Genomic DNA, 14,779 nt, shown 5'->3' with positions numbered 1-14,779 from the left:
GGTCCCTTTAAGGAAACCGGCTGATGCCATGTCATCAAATGACATCATCAGATCTGCTTCCTTTTAATTGGCCGGGAACCTCGCAGGACGGGCTTAACAAGCCCAAAGCACATGGTATTGGGGGTAATGTACTGACATGGCTAGAGAACTGGTTGGCAGATATGAAGCAGAGAGTCGGGATAAACGGGTCCTTTACAAAATGGCAGGCAGTGACTAGTGGAGTGCCTCAGGGCTCAGTGCTGGGACCCCAGCTCTTTACAATATATATTAATGATTTAGATGATGGAATTGAGTGTAATATCTCCAAGTTTGCTGATGACACTAAACTGGGTGGCGGTGTGAGCTGTGAGGAGGACACTAAGAGGCTGCAAGGTGACTTGGACAGGTTAGGCGAGTGGGAAATTACATGGCAGATACAGTATAATGTGGATAAATGTGAGGTTATCCACTTTGGGGGCAAAAACACAAAGGCAGAATATTATCTGAATGGCGGCAGATTAGGAAAAGGGGATGTGCAATGAGACCTGGGTGTCATGGTTCATCAGTCACTGAAAGTGGGCACGCAGGTACAGCAGGCGGTGAAGAAGGCAAATGGTATGTTGGTCTTCACAGCTAGGGGATTTGAATACAGGAGCAGAGAGGTCTTACTGCAGTTGTACAGGGCCTTAGTGAGGCCTCACCTGGAATATTGTGTTCAGTTTTGGTCTCCTAATCTGAGGAAGGACGTTCTTGCTATTGAGGGAGTGCAGCGAAGGGTCACCAGACTGATTCCAGGGATGGATGGACTGTCACATGAGGAGAGACTGGATCAACTGGGCCTTTATTCACTGGAGTTTAGAAGGATGAGAGGGGATCTCATAAAAACATATAAAATTCTGACGGGACTGGACAGGTTAGATGCAGGAATAATGTTCCCGATATTGGGGAAGTCTAGCACCAGGGGACATAATCTTAGGACTGAGATGAGGAGAAACTTCTTCACTCAGAGAGTTGTTAACCTATGGAATTCCCTGCCGCAGAGAGTTGTTGATGCCAGTTCATTGGATATATTCAAGAGGGTGTTAGATATGGTCCTTACGGCTAAAGGGATCAAGGGGTATGGTGAGAAAGCAGGAAAGGGGTACTGAGGGAATGATCAGCCATGATCTTATTGAATGGCGGTGCAGGCTCGAAGGGCCGAATGGCCTACTCCTGCACCTATTTTCTATGTTTCTATGTTTCCAATCAAGGTAAAAGCACTTGTAGAAAGTGGCATGGAGCCGACAGCGGGCCGAGACCTCGCTACAGAACTCGTCTACCTCGTTCCCAACCCGGTAAGTGAAATCATGGCCTAAGTTTTTGGGGTAGAGATTGGAACTTGTTGCGTTCATTTAACAGACCAATTTTGGAGGCTTCCATTCTGCGCCCCAAGGACGCTTGAAAAATGTAGGACTCGAAATTGGGTGCGGCCATTTATCAGGCTTCCCTGGTGGCCGCTTACAACAGGCGTTAGGTTCTTTAAATATGTAAACGAGGGGCCTAAAGCCTGTTTAACATTCACATACAGAAATTGTGCAGTGATGAGAAGGGCAGGCATTGGGATTCTTCAGCAGCTGCTGAGCTTGAGAAAATATTGATTGAAAACCCTCCTGTGGAGCCAGGAGGAGCAGCAGTGCTCCCCGACTGCACATTCACGTAATCATCCCCATCCTGTCCCCTCCCATCGCCTGCTCCAACCCTCCTTCCGGGACTTACCTTTGGGCTGCCCCCAGTGAGGCAAGCAGCTCGGTATTCTTCTGTAAATGCACGAGTTACCTGTGGAGACACACAGGCACCGGCAGCTCACACAAAAAACTGTAATGAAGCCCGAGGCCCAATTTCGGGCTGGCATCGGGTCTCCCGATTGGGACACATGATGCTTGGACAGTGACAATTCTGGGCCTAATAACTTGCTTCTACTTTGTATAATGTTTCAGAATCTGATCTGCAGCTTTGCACATTTACCTGAGAAATATCCATTACCGAGTCGCAGCTTAGAGGTTGTGTTGACGTCAGGCCATTGGAACCGATTATCGTTGTGATTATACCACCCTGGTCAACCTTTCGAATGGTGGTTCCATCCACAAAGAAGATGAATCCATACTTATCTACAGCTATCCCTATTTAGAAACAGCAATGCAAGGAAAATAAAAGTCAATGAAAAAAGTTGGCAATATGTAAAGAAAGAAATAACTTGCATTTATATAATGTCTTTCAAGACCTCAGGACATCCCAAAACTCTTCAAAGCTAATGAAGTACTTTTACATTGCAATCACTGTTGTACTGTAGGAAATGTGGTAGCCCATTTGCAGACAGCAAAATCCCATAAACAGCAATGAGATAAGTCACCAGAAAATCTGTTTTTTGTGGTATTAGTGGAGGAATAAATGTTGCTCGCACATCAAGAGAATTCCCCTGCCCTTTTGCATTTGCTCAAGAGGGAAGGCAGGGCCAGCAGTGCACCTTCAACAGTACAGCACTCCCTCAGTACTGCAGTGAAATGTCAGCCTACATTATGTAGACAAGTCTTTGGAATGGGGTTTGGACTCAGGTTAAAGTGTTACCTCTGAACCAAGGTTGACAGAAAGTAAAGCTTCCTCCACACCATCCGTCAAACACTCCCAGGGCAGGTAAGCATGGGTTAGAGCTAGCGTAAACCAATGCAGCAGTAAAATGAAGAATTAGTATGATTGCTGCAGCTCAATTAATTATGCTATCCAACTTACTATATGTACCAAAAAACATTGCACTGGAGACCATGGCAATTTCCAAACTGTAATTAGATTTAATTATCCACACAGTTCAATCCTACAAGTGTGTTTTGGATAAACATGAATTATTTCTAATTACAGGCAAATACAAATATAGGTAACTAAGCCACATTTTCAACACTTTGACAACTGTGCTCATTCATAGTCATTTCCTGCTACATTATGAATTTTTGCTTACATTTTTGATATCTGTGCTTTCATTATTTTGTTACTAACATAAATGGTACTTTTCTAGATGTTGTGAATTTGACATCATGCAAGACAGTTTTCCTCCATTTTGATCTATTTTGGAATTTTGTGATTATTTTGTTCGAACAGTGAGCTGAAATTTTAAAACAGTGTTTCGATGAAAATAAGAATGTATTCGATAGCTAACTTCCTGTTCCCACAGCACTAGTTCTCATATGCAATGTCAAGAATAATTGGCAACACTAAGTCTTAAACATTTGGAGATTGCATGCATTACATCCAGACCCAATGTATGATAAGCATTTTTTATTTTCTTCAGAGCAGCCTGTGTGTCAAATTTTGCCAAACATGGCTCAGTGGAATCACTCTCACTTGTGAGTCAAGAAGTTGTGGGTTCACGTCCCACTCCAGAGACTTGAGCACATATCTAGGCTGACACTTTAGTGCAGTACTGAGGGTGCCGTCTTTCAGATGAGATGTTAAACTGAGGCCCTACCTGCCCTCTCAGGTGGATGTAAACAATGCCATAACTCTATTTTGGTGTTCTGGCCAATATTTATCCCACAACCAACATCACTAAAAAAGACTATCTGGTCATTATCTCATTGCTGTTTGCGAAACCTTGCTGTGTGGAAATTGGCTGTCACACGTCCTACTTTACATTTCAGTAGTACGACATTGGCTGTAAAGTGCTTTGGGAAGTCTCAAGGTTGTGAAAAGCACTATGTAAATGCAAGTTATTTCTTTCCATCAATACAAAAAACATTTATATATGTTCATAATACATGTATTTCTATTTTCATCATATTCTATTAAAGCTCAGCATTCATCATCATAGGCAGTTCCTCGAAACGAGGATAACATGCTTCCACGCCGAAAAGGGATGAGTTCACAGGTGTTTCAATGAAGGACCTAATATTCTGCATCACGAACTACATCTTGAAGGGTGGAAGATGCCTGTGCATGGATTTTTTTTTAACGTATGGTGGCCGTTGCACACTAGCCACCTCACGGGCTTGACAGAGCTAGGTCTTGGTCCAGTGGCAAGGTTCAGCATTATGCATTAGGGATCACCAGACACTACTATGTCCCTTTATTGGATTGAAATCATATTATGTGATCCGAGTAAAGAATATGTTTGTATGAATTTTAGCATACTATTTTAATCAAACTATTAATTCCATTTGTTAAAATAGCAGATAAAGTCATTTCAAACCAGTCTGTCAACATGATAACAAAACCAAAGTACTGCGGATGCTGGAAATCTGAAATATAAAGAGAAAATGCTGGAAACACTCATCATGTCAGGCAGCATTCAGTTCTGATGAAAGGTCATCGACCTGGAATGTTAGGGTGGATTTTCCAGTCTTTTGCGCTCCGTTTTTCACTCCGGAGTGGCGGCAAAGGCGGCGGTGAGGTCTTCTGGGCGGAGCGGTCAGTGGGGATTTTTGGGGTCGGTTTAGTGGTGGCACGGAGCAGCACCGCCCGGAACAGCTGTGCCGGTGTGCAATGCCCCTGGTTGCGACACGAGTGCGCTTTTTGACTGCCGCTCAGCCCATACCATATGCCCTGCAGCGCAACCCACAGTGACCGCCTGGAGAAATGGGCAGTCCAACCTATACCGACAGCAGAAAGATAAGTAATGCTATCCTAAGGTAAGTGTGATTGTTTTTTCTTTACATTTTTTTTAAAGATTTATGTTGTGGTGGCATGGGCTATGTATTGGGAATATTTTTGTGTGGTATTGTTCAGGTTTCCTTTTCTCCCCAGGTGTCTCTCGGAGCGCTCCCAGGATGGCTCTTTAGCTTGGGAGGTATACATCTTATTGAATGGTGGAGGTGGATCGAGGGGCCAAATGGTCTACTCCTGCTCCTACTAGGGTCCTAAACTTAACAAAATGTAACTTCGACAGTATGAGGGGTGAATTGGCTAGAATAGACTGGCAAAGGATACTTAAAGGGTTGACGGTGGATAAGCAATGGCAAACATTTAAAGGTCACATGGATGAACTTCAGCAATGGCACATCCCTGTCTGGAGTAAAAATAAAACGGGAAAGATGGCTCAACCGTGGCTAACAAGGGAAATTAAGGATAGTGTTAAAACCAAGGAAGAGGCATATAAATTGGCTAGAAAAAGCAACAAACCTGAGGACTGGGAGAAATTTAGAATTCAACAGAGGAGGACTAAGGGTTTAATTAAGAGAGGGGGAAAATAGAGTACAAGAGGAAGCTTGCAGGGAACATAAAAACTGACTGCAAAAGCTTCGATAAATATGTGAAGAGAAAAAGATTAGTGAAGACGAACATAGGTCCCTTGCAGTCGGATTCAGGTGAATTTATAATGGGGAACAAAGAAATGGCAGATCAATTGAACAAATACTTGGGTTTTGTCTTCATGAAGGAAGACACAAATAACCTTCCGAATGTACTAGGGGACAGTGGGTCGAGTGAGAAAGAGGAACTGAAGGGTATCCTTATTAGGCGGGAAATTGTGTTCAGGAAATTGATGGGATTGAAGGCCGATAAATCCCTGGGGCCTGATAGTCTGCATCCCAGAGTACTTAAGGAAGTGGCCCTAGAAATAGTAGATGCATTGGTGATCATTTTCCAATAGTCTATCGACTCCTGATCAGTTCCTATGGACTGGAGGGTAGCTAATGTAACACCACTTTTTAAAAAAGGAGGGAGAGAGAAAACAGGTAATTATAGAGCTGTTAGCCTGACATCAGTGGTGGGGAAAATATTGGAATAAATCATTAAGGATGAAATAGCAGCTCATTTGGAAAGCAGTGACAGGATCGGTCCAAGTCAGCATGGATTTATGAAAGGGAAATCATGCTTGATGAATCTTCTGGAATTTGTTGAGGATGTAACAAGCAGAGTGGACAAGGGAGAACCAGTGGATGTGGTGTATTTGGACTTGCAAAAGGCTTTTGACAAGGTCCCGCACAAGAGATTGGTGTGCAAAATCAAACCGCATGGTATTGGGGGTAATGTACTGATGTGGATAAAGAACTGGTTGGCAGACAGGAAGCAGAGAGTCGGGATAAACAGGTCCTTTTCAGAATGGCAGGCAGTGACTAGTGGAGTGCCGCAGGGCTCAGTGCTGGGACCCCAGCTCTTTACAATATACATTAACGATTTAAATGAAGGAATTGAGTGTAATATCTCCAAGTTTGCAGACGACACTAAACTGGGTGGTGGTGTGAGCTGTGAGGAGGACACTAAGAGGCTACAGGGTGACTTGGACAGGTAAGGTGAGTGGGCAAATGCATGGCAGATGCAGTATAATGTGGATAAATGTGAGGTTATCCATTTTGGGGGCAAAAACATGAAGGCAGAATATTATCTGAATGGCGGCAGATTATGAAAAGGGGAGGTGCAACGAGACCTGGGTGTCATGGTTCATCAGTCATTGAAAGTTGGCATGCAGGTACAGCAGGCGGTGAAGAAGGCAAATGGTATGTTGGCCTTCATAGCGAGGGGATTTGAGTATCGGAGCAGGGAGGTCTTACTGCAGTTGTACAGGGCCTTAGTGAGGCCTCACTAAGGAATATTGTGTTCAGTTTTGGTCTCCTAATCTGAGGAAGGACATTCTTGCTATTGAGGGAGTGCAGCAAAGGTTCACCAGACTGATTCCAGGGATGGCTGGACTGTCATATGAGGAAAGACTGGATCAACTGGGCCTTTATTCACTGGAGTTTAGAAGGATGAGAGGGGATCTCATAGAAACGTATAAGATTCTGATGGGACTAGACAGGTTAGATGCGGGAAGAGTGTTCCCGATGTTGGGGAAGTCCAGAACCAGGGGACATAGTCTTAGGATAAGGGCTAGGCCATTTAGGACTGAGATGAGGAGAAACTTCTTCACTCAGAGAGTGGTTAACCTGTGAAATTCCCTGCCGCAGAGAGTTGTTGATGCCAGGTCATTGGATATATTCAAGAGGGAGTTAGCTATGGCCCTTATGGCTAAGGGGATCAAAGAGTATGGAGAGAAAGCAGGAAAGGGGTACTGAGGGAATGATCAGCCATGATCTTATTGAATGGCGGTGCAGACTTGAAGGGCCAAATGGCCTACTCCTGCACCTATTTTCTATGTTTCTATTTCTTATGTTCCCGGGCGTAAACTTTACCGCCCCGCCACCATTACCGCCCTGAAATCATCGAAACCGAAAATCCAGTCTGTTAACTCTGTTTCTCTCTCCACAGATGCTGCCTGACCTGCTGAGTATATCCAGCATTTTCTGATTTTATTCCTGTTAACATGTTTGTTGCTAACATTGCACAGTTTGATTTCAACCCTCAAGTGATGAACACCAAAATCACCCTTTCATCTGTGTCTCTCCTACAATGTCTTTAGCTATAGTGTCCCACTCTTGTAGATGACGTATTTTTGAAGTGTACAATCAATCCGAATAAAATGTTGCTTCACCAGTGCTTTTTAAAATAAAGAATTATTGACTTGTACTATCATCTTGACCATTAGGACAGCAATAGCATTCAATAAGGAGTTTCTAACAGCATAACAATACAAAATGAATTATTATGGCAGCAGCATAACAGCAAGCTCGGCTGAAGACTTTCACTGCAGTAGTTTGTTCTTAACTTTAGATTTTTTTTTGAGTGGAAATGCCTGCAGGTCTAATTGGTAATAGTTGAAAAACAAATTGAATGCAAAAGCATCATTACATGTCGAGTGGCAATATTGAGAAATCGGAGTATTGTATTATAAAGACAGTTGATTTTTATCTTGATGGAAATGATTCTTTCATCAAATCTCCCCAGCTTAATGGGTCATGCCAGTTGGTGTATAATAATGCAGTCGGCACCACTCATGATTGTAGAGAGTCACATGGGGTTAAACAATCACTTTGGGAAAGCAAAATCCAATAGTTTGGATAAAATCCTGCAATAAACTAAGATGCTCTGAGCTTCTGGCAAAGAAAAAGCAGCATTTCTCTCATACTTATTGATCATTTCTATGCAGTCATCGGCTAAACTTGCCTTACGAAAATAATACTGGAACTTGACTATGAACGCACTTGAATGCAAAAGCTAGAAACCTCACCACTTTACCTTTCATGCCTGTAAATGACTTGAAATCAGGAAAGTACTGTCCTCGTCTCCAGAAGTACCAAGCAGAGAAAATGGTAACAAATCTTCATTTATGTTTTTTATATTAGTAGTACTATGATCACATTGGCTTATAATCCAAACAATTATAAATTCATATTGTGCACTATTCATTTTCAAATGTTAATTAATTGAAACTTGCCTCTTTGCATTTTTATTACTTTACTTTAAATGTCAGGAGAGGTTCCTTGCTACAGTAAGCAATAACATTATATTTTGTCCAATGATTACTTAGCATTGATACTGAAGCAAAATGAATCCCCAGTGATCAGAGTAGTCAGGACTGTACTCTGAATAGTGATGGTGTTCAGGCAGATGTGTTGGCTTTCAAAGGACTGATTAAGCAAAATGAACCGAAGTAAATTGGATGGAATTTCAATTTTAACTCTTTTCAGACATTAACGGATTGAAATTGCATTGTGCAATATTAATAATGAATGTATTAATGCAGTCATACGAGATTGTTATCTCCACTGTTTTAACAAAGGTATTGATAGCAGACAGAGGAATTTCACAGACTCCTCGGAGACATTGGTTGCAAGGGTTAAATGTAGACTGCTGACGCCAGAAACATGACGAATGTAGACAGAATATTCAAGTCTCTGTCTAATCATCCACCTGCATTCTCTGGACCTTGAAAACATAATAAAATGTGGTCCAAAGACCTGGGAAAGGGGAAACTTTCATACTTTAACAAGTTAGATCGTAGATAGCAGGATGATCGAGTCAGCTGCCCCATATCATTAGGGCCATGTACACTAACTCAGAAATGTAATGTTGCATGTGAACTAGGTGTGATTAGGTCATGCTGGCCATGCTATATAATGGAATTTTGATGAGACTTGTAAGAAGCAACGGTGTAGAAATAAAATATATTTTAATGTTGTAATGTATGTACCTGTGAGTATGCTCACAGGTTTGTAGAGTTGTTGCATTGTGAGTGGCTTAGCCAATCATGTGATGTTCACAAGACTCAGTAAAACCCCAGTCAGTTGGGCCTAGGTCATCCACGATGAGGCATGCTGTTGTGAGCTGAGTTGCTGTACTGGTAATGTGTAGTGTGATTGTTAAACCTTTGTCAATAAAACAAATAGTTCTGAATAAGAATGTGTTGCTATGAATGCTTAAGCAAAGAACCCATGAAACAAATACATTACAAATGTGAATTTGGTTTCGACCCAAGAAGATTTAAGTCAAAAATTGTAATTCAAAAAACATTAGCCTAGAAATTACATCACACTGCTATGCCTGTTTTACACATGCCTGTAAAATGGTGCAGCACAATCCAATTTTGAGGCCATCGTTTCCCTAACTAAGTTCACTGGTTGTAACACCTTGAATCAATGATCTTTGCTTGTGAGCATATAATCTTACCATCATTGACTGAAGTAAAGCTAGTTGGTTTTCAGATGTGTGTGGTAATAATATTGCACAGCGTGCTTTTAAACATTAATCTGACAAAAGGTATGAGTCGAGAGGTAACTATTGGAGATGTGAGTGGATGAATACTTAACATGCTTTTCTGACATTTCTCTGTCTACTATTTAATAAAGGGAGAACTGGTTGTCAGACAGGAAGCAAAGAGTAGGAGTAAACGGGTACTTTTCAGAATGGCTGGCAGTGACTAGTGGGGTGCCGCAAGGTTCTGTGCTGGGGCCCCAGCTGTTTACATTGTACATTAATGATTTAGATGAGGGGATTAAATGCAGTATCTCCAAATTTGCGGATGACACTAAGTTGGGTGGCAGTGTGAGCTGCGAGGAGGATGCTATTAGGCTGCAGAGTGACTTGGATAGGTTAGGTGAGTGGGCAAATGCATGGCAGATGAAGTATAATGTGGATAAATGTGAGGTTATCCACTTTGGTGGTAAAAACAGAGAGACAGACTATTATCTGAATGGTGACAGATTAGGAAAAGGGAAGGTGCAACGAGACCTGGGTGTCATGGTACATCAGTCATTGAAGGTTAGCATGCAGGTACAGCAGGCGGTTAAGAAAGCAAATGGCATGTTGGCCTTCATAGCGAGAGGATTTGAATACAGGGGCAGGGAGATGTTGCTACAGTTGTATAGGGCCTTGGTGAGGCCACACCTAGAGTATTGTGCACAGTTTTGGTCTCCTAACTTGAGGAAGGACATTCTTGCTATTGAGGGAGTGCAGCGAAGATTCACCAGACTGATTCCCGGGATGGCGGGACTGACCTATCAAGAAAGACTGGATCAACTGGGCTTGTATTCACTGGAGTTCAGAAGAATGAGAGGGGACCTCATAGAAACGTTTAAAATTCTGACGGGTTTAGACAGGTTAGATGCAGGAAGAATGTTCCCAATGTTGGGGAAGTCCAGAACCAGGGGTCACAGTCTGAGGATAAGGGGTAAGCCATTTAGCACCGAGATGAGGAGAAACTTCTTCACCCAGAGAGTGGTGAACCTGTGGAATTCTCTACCACAGAAAGTAGTTGAGGCCAATTCACTAAATATATTCAAAAGGGAGTTAGATGAAGTCCTTACTACTCGGGGGATCAAGGGTTATGGCGAGAAAGCAGGAAGGGGGTACTGAAGTTTCATGTTCAGCCATGAACTCATTGAATGGCGGTGCAGGCTAGAAGGGCTGAATGGCCTGCTCCTGCACCTATTTTCTATGTTTCTATGATCAACCCATTTAAAGTAAATGACATAACACCTGTGCTACAATAGTGGACAGAGGAGTGTCGTATAAAGTTATTAAAAGTTTGTTCATTAGGATAATGAACTATCCTATCTCTGTAACCTCCTCCAGCCCTATAACCCACTAAGATCTCTGCACAGCCGAGGCCCGAAGCTCTGCAATTGCCTCTCTTCATCTCTCTCTTTCTCTACTACTCACTCCTCCTTTAAGTGACTCCTTAAAACCTACCTCTTTGAACAAGCATTTGGCGTCCTGTCCTAATTTCTCTTTATGTGGCTCAGTGTCAGATTTTGTTGGATGACGCATTTACACATGTGGAAAGCGTGTTGGGATGTTTTATTACATTAAAAGTGCTATAAAAGTGCAACTTATTGTTGTTATTGATAACCAATGATAATTCCTTGGCTTTTCTATGGGTTGTTGGCAGCAGATACATTTTAATATTTGTTTAATTCATTCTTTTTTTTAAAACTGCAATGATTTAATATTCACACAGCACTGTGAACTGAATATATATTGGGCTAGAAATTGCGGTCAAATGGCGTCAGGACAACTAACGCCATTTGCATCTCAATCAGTATTGCTATCACTAGTCGCCCAACCCACCCACAAATTAGGGGCTGGAAGCAGATCTGACACTTAATATATTCTTGTGTGTTATAAGCCTGAAAATCTTTCACTATTCTATCTCCTTGCTGCTGCAGGTGGTACAGAAATGTCCTTGATGCTGAAAACCGCTGCTTTATTTCACTCTTGATGCTTCCTCCCCTCCTCTTTAAGGTGCTGCTGCAAGCGGCTGACCTACTGAATTTACTGCTCTCCCAAACGGCAAACTGCCTATAAGCATTGCTGGCAACTCACGTCATCAGTGCAAGAGAGGCCCTGCCATGAAAATTGAAACGGGCCTCTTGCCAGCGCTATCAAGGGATCAGAACTGCCTGATGTGCGCTTTAAAGCCAATTCACTCTCTCTGTGTCCAAAATTGCACGAATGCAAAATGCATTTGTATCCAATTTCTAGTTCCAACTTTTTTTTTTAAACAGGCATTAATCTATTTATTTTAAACAGGTTAACATCTTCAGTATAATAGCTGACTGGAATTTTATCCAAAATGTGTTAACTCCTTGTACGCTAATATCACAGAGTGATTTCTAGTCCATAGTTATAATACGTTCTTTACTTGAAGGCAGCTTCTGCTGTATTAACAAGTGCACATGATATAGACAAATTATGCACTGTACTGCAAATTAATTCATACGCAACCTGCACTTGAATATTTGATGTGATTATATGGTACAGCTGATTCCCTGATGCCTGACCGAAGCTAAAGTTTCCTGAGGTGAACAAAAATTCCTTGTGTATTTTAGGTAGCTGGAGTTAAGTTCAAGGTTCTACTGAGAATGTACTTTACCTCTGGGACTGGTGAGGGAGGCTTCAAATGCTTTGCCCCCGTCTCCACAATGATTCTGATCAAATGGGAGACACTGATCTCCAGTTCCAGCCACCACCTGAGAATTCCTCAGGAGGTCTTTGGTTTGAATAAGGGACTTCACTCTGTACACTTTCCTGCTGCTGGTGTCTGACAGGTAAAGCAATCCAGAAACGGGGTCCACAGCTAGGTAGTACTTGTGAGCAGGACTGTGGCTGAAACATAAAGAAAAGCATTTCAGAAGTTAGAGAGTTAGAACATAAGAACATAAAAAATAGGAGCAGGAATAGGCCATATGGCCCCTCGAGCCTGCTCCGCTATTCAATAAGATCATGGCTGATCTGATCATGGACTCAGCTCCACTTCCCCACCCGCTCCCCATAATCTCTTATCCCCTTATCATTTAAGAAACTGTCTATTTCTGTCTTAAATTTATTCAATGTCCCAGCTTCCACAGCTCTCTGGAGCAGCGAATTCCACAGATTTACAACCCTCAGAGAAGAAATTCCTCCTCATCTCAGTTTTAAATGGGTGGCCCCTTATTCTAAGATCATGCCCCCTAATTCTAGTCTCCCCCATTAGTGGAAACATCCTCTCTGCATCCACCTTATCGCGCCCTCTCATAATCTTATACGTTTCGATAAAATCACCTCTCATTCTCCTGAATTCCAATGAGTAGAGACCCAACCTACTCAACTTTTCCTCATAAGTCAACCCCCTCATCCCCAGAATCAACCTGGTAAACCTTCTCTGAACTGCCTCCAAAGCAAGTATATCCTTTCGTAAATATGGAAACCAAAACTGTACGCAGTATTCCAGGTGGAGCCTCACCAATACTCTGTATAACTGTGGCAAGACTTCCCTGCTTTTATACTCCATCCCCTTTGCAATAAAGGCCAAGATACCATTGGCCTTTCTGATCACTTGCTGTACCTGCATACTATCCTTTTGTGTTTCATGCACAAGTACCCCCAGGTCCTGCTGTACTGCGGCACTTTGCAATCTTTCTCCATTTAAATAATAACTTGCTCTTTGATTTTTTTCTGCCAAAGTGCATGACCTCACACTTTCCAACATTATACTCCATCTGCCAAATTTTTTCCCACTCACTTTGCCTGTCGATGTCCTTTTGCAGATATTTTGTGTCCTCCTCACACATTGCTTTTCCTCCCATTTTTGTATTGTCAGCAATCTTGGCTTTTATTTCCCGTGTCTATTGTAGGCTTGTATTGTATGCCTTAACAAAACGTTGCAAAATGGCAAAAGAAAACTAGCAATATTTCTGGTTAAATCTAATAACATTAAGGAGCAGGTGTCAAACTGGAAGCTGCGTTCTAATATTGTTGCATTGATAGGTTTCGATTTGCATTGTTCTTCAAGTCAAGATGACTTCTCAACTGCCATTATGCTTACCAGAGATACTTTTCAGACACAAGGGGCCTGAAATTCAGTACCGCTGGAAAGCTGGTGCTCCCCTCACCTTTTTGTGACCATTACGCCAAACTTTTTTCGTGGTGGGCCACCCCATATTCAGCTCCAAAAATGAACAAATGGGTTCCAGCGCTAATTAACCCTTCCAAAGTGGATTTTTCAGTGGTGTGTGTGGCTGTCTTAATTTGAGCATTATCACCACTGGGAAATTCAGCATGAGGGTAAGGGTTTCTAATGAGCCAGCTGCTTCCTGGCCTTTATAAACGATCGCCCAGGCATGCATGTCCACAGACGAAAACTCGAAACAGATATCTTCCCAGCATCGAAACTCACTGGCAAGTAATGTGCATAAAATAATATCGTAGGCAGACAGAGCTGCACATGGCAGGGCCTACTCGTCCGCATTCGTACGACCTGTAACTGCTCAACGACCGCCATCGGGAGTGAATCAAATCTCGCCTTGTTTATAAAGGCCAGGGTTTGCAGCAAGACCCTGAGGAGTAAGGAGTTTTGGAAGGATAGCTGGTGTAAGAGGTGCAAGGAGAGCCAACAGGTTCGTTGATATGGAGCTGGAGACACTGATCGACAGTGTGGATGACAGAAGAAAAATACTGTTATTTATGTTAAGTGGGTTTTACCTGCCACCGGAGGGCGCGACTGTCGGAGTCCTAATGGTCACTAGCAGACACGTGCAAGCCGTGTATATAATGTTGGCAGCCATGTTGAATCCTCACTTTGAGAATAAATAAACTGGAGTAAGGTCATGCCTGAATTAGTTCACCGTACTTAGCCTCATGGAGTTATTCAATACTTAACAAATACTGTTTCCTGACGTGGGGAGACCTGGCAAACCGCCAGTACATAATGCATGGAGGGAGATTGCAGGGGAGGTGTCAGACACCTCTATATATGTGAGGATGCACCCACCCAGGAGGTTGCTGGCCAGTCTGCACCCGGCCCTTCCAGGGTGGTGATAGGTCGACGCCTCCTAGCTCTGGAGTGACGGGAATCCTCCTCCTCCTCCCCCTCTTCCTGCGCCACCTCCTTCACCTCCTCAGGTGGTACTGCTGGCTCGACCTCCAGCTGCTGTCCCCTCATGATGGCTAGATTGTGCAGCATGTAGCAGACCACGACGATGAT

The 14,779-nt window shown here is 42.8% G+C and overlaps 1 protein-coding gene across 3 annotated transcripts in view; it reads right to left on the bottom strand.

Moving 5' to 3' along the window:
• The window catches only part of tenm1 (teneurin transmembrane protein 1), a 1,011,052-nt gene that overhangs the window by 108,966 nt on the left and 887,307 nt on the right, over nt 1–14,779 (bottom strand). For all 3 annotated transcript variants that reach the window (XM_070882702.1, XM_070882701.1, XM_070882703.1), the window contains 2 exons: nt 12,191–12,423; nt 1,984–2,138 (listed from right to left, as the gene is read on the bottom strand). In XM_070882702.1, coding sequence (XP_070738803.1) covers nt 1,984–2,138; nt 12,191–12,423 — 388 coding nt within the window. The remainder of the gene's footprint in view (nt 1–1,983; nt 2,139–12,190; nt 12,424–14,779) is intronic.

Source organism: Pristiophorus japonicus, chromosome 6 (assembly GCF_044704955.1).
Source record: "Pristiophorus japonicus isolate sPriJap1 chromosome 6, sPriJap1.hap1, whole genome shotgun sequence".
Lineage (NCBI taxonomy): Eukaryota > Metazoa > Chordata > Chondrichthyes > Pristiophoridae > Pristiophorus > Pristiophorus japonicus.
Note: the sequence above shows the minus strand (reverse complement) of the source record. Positions and strands in the feature narration are given on the sequence as shown.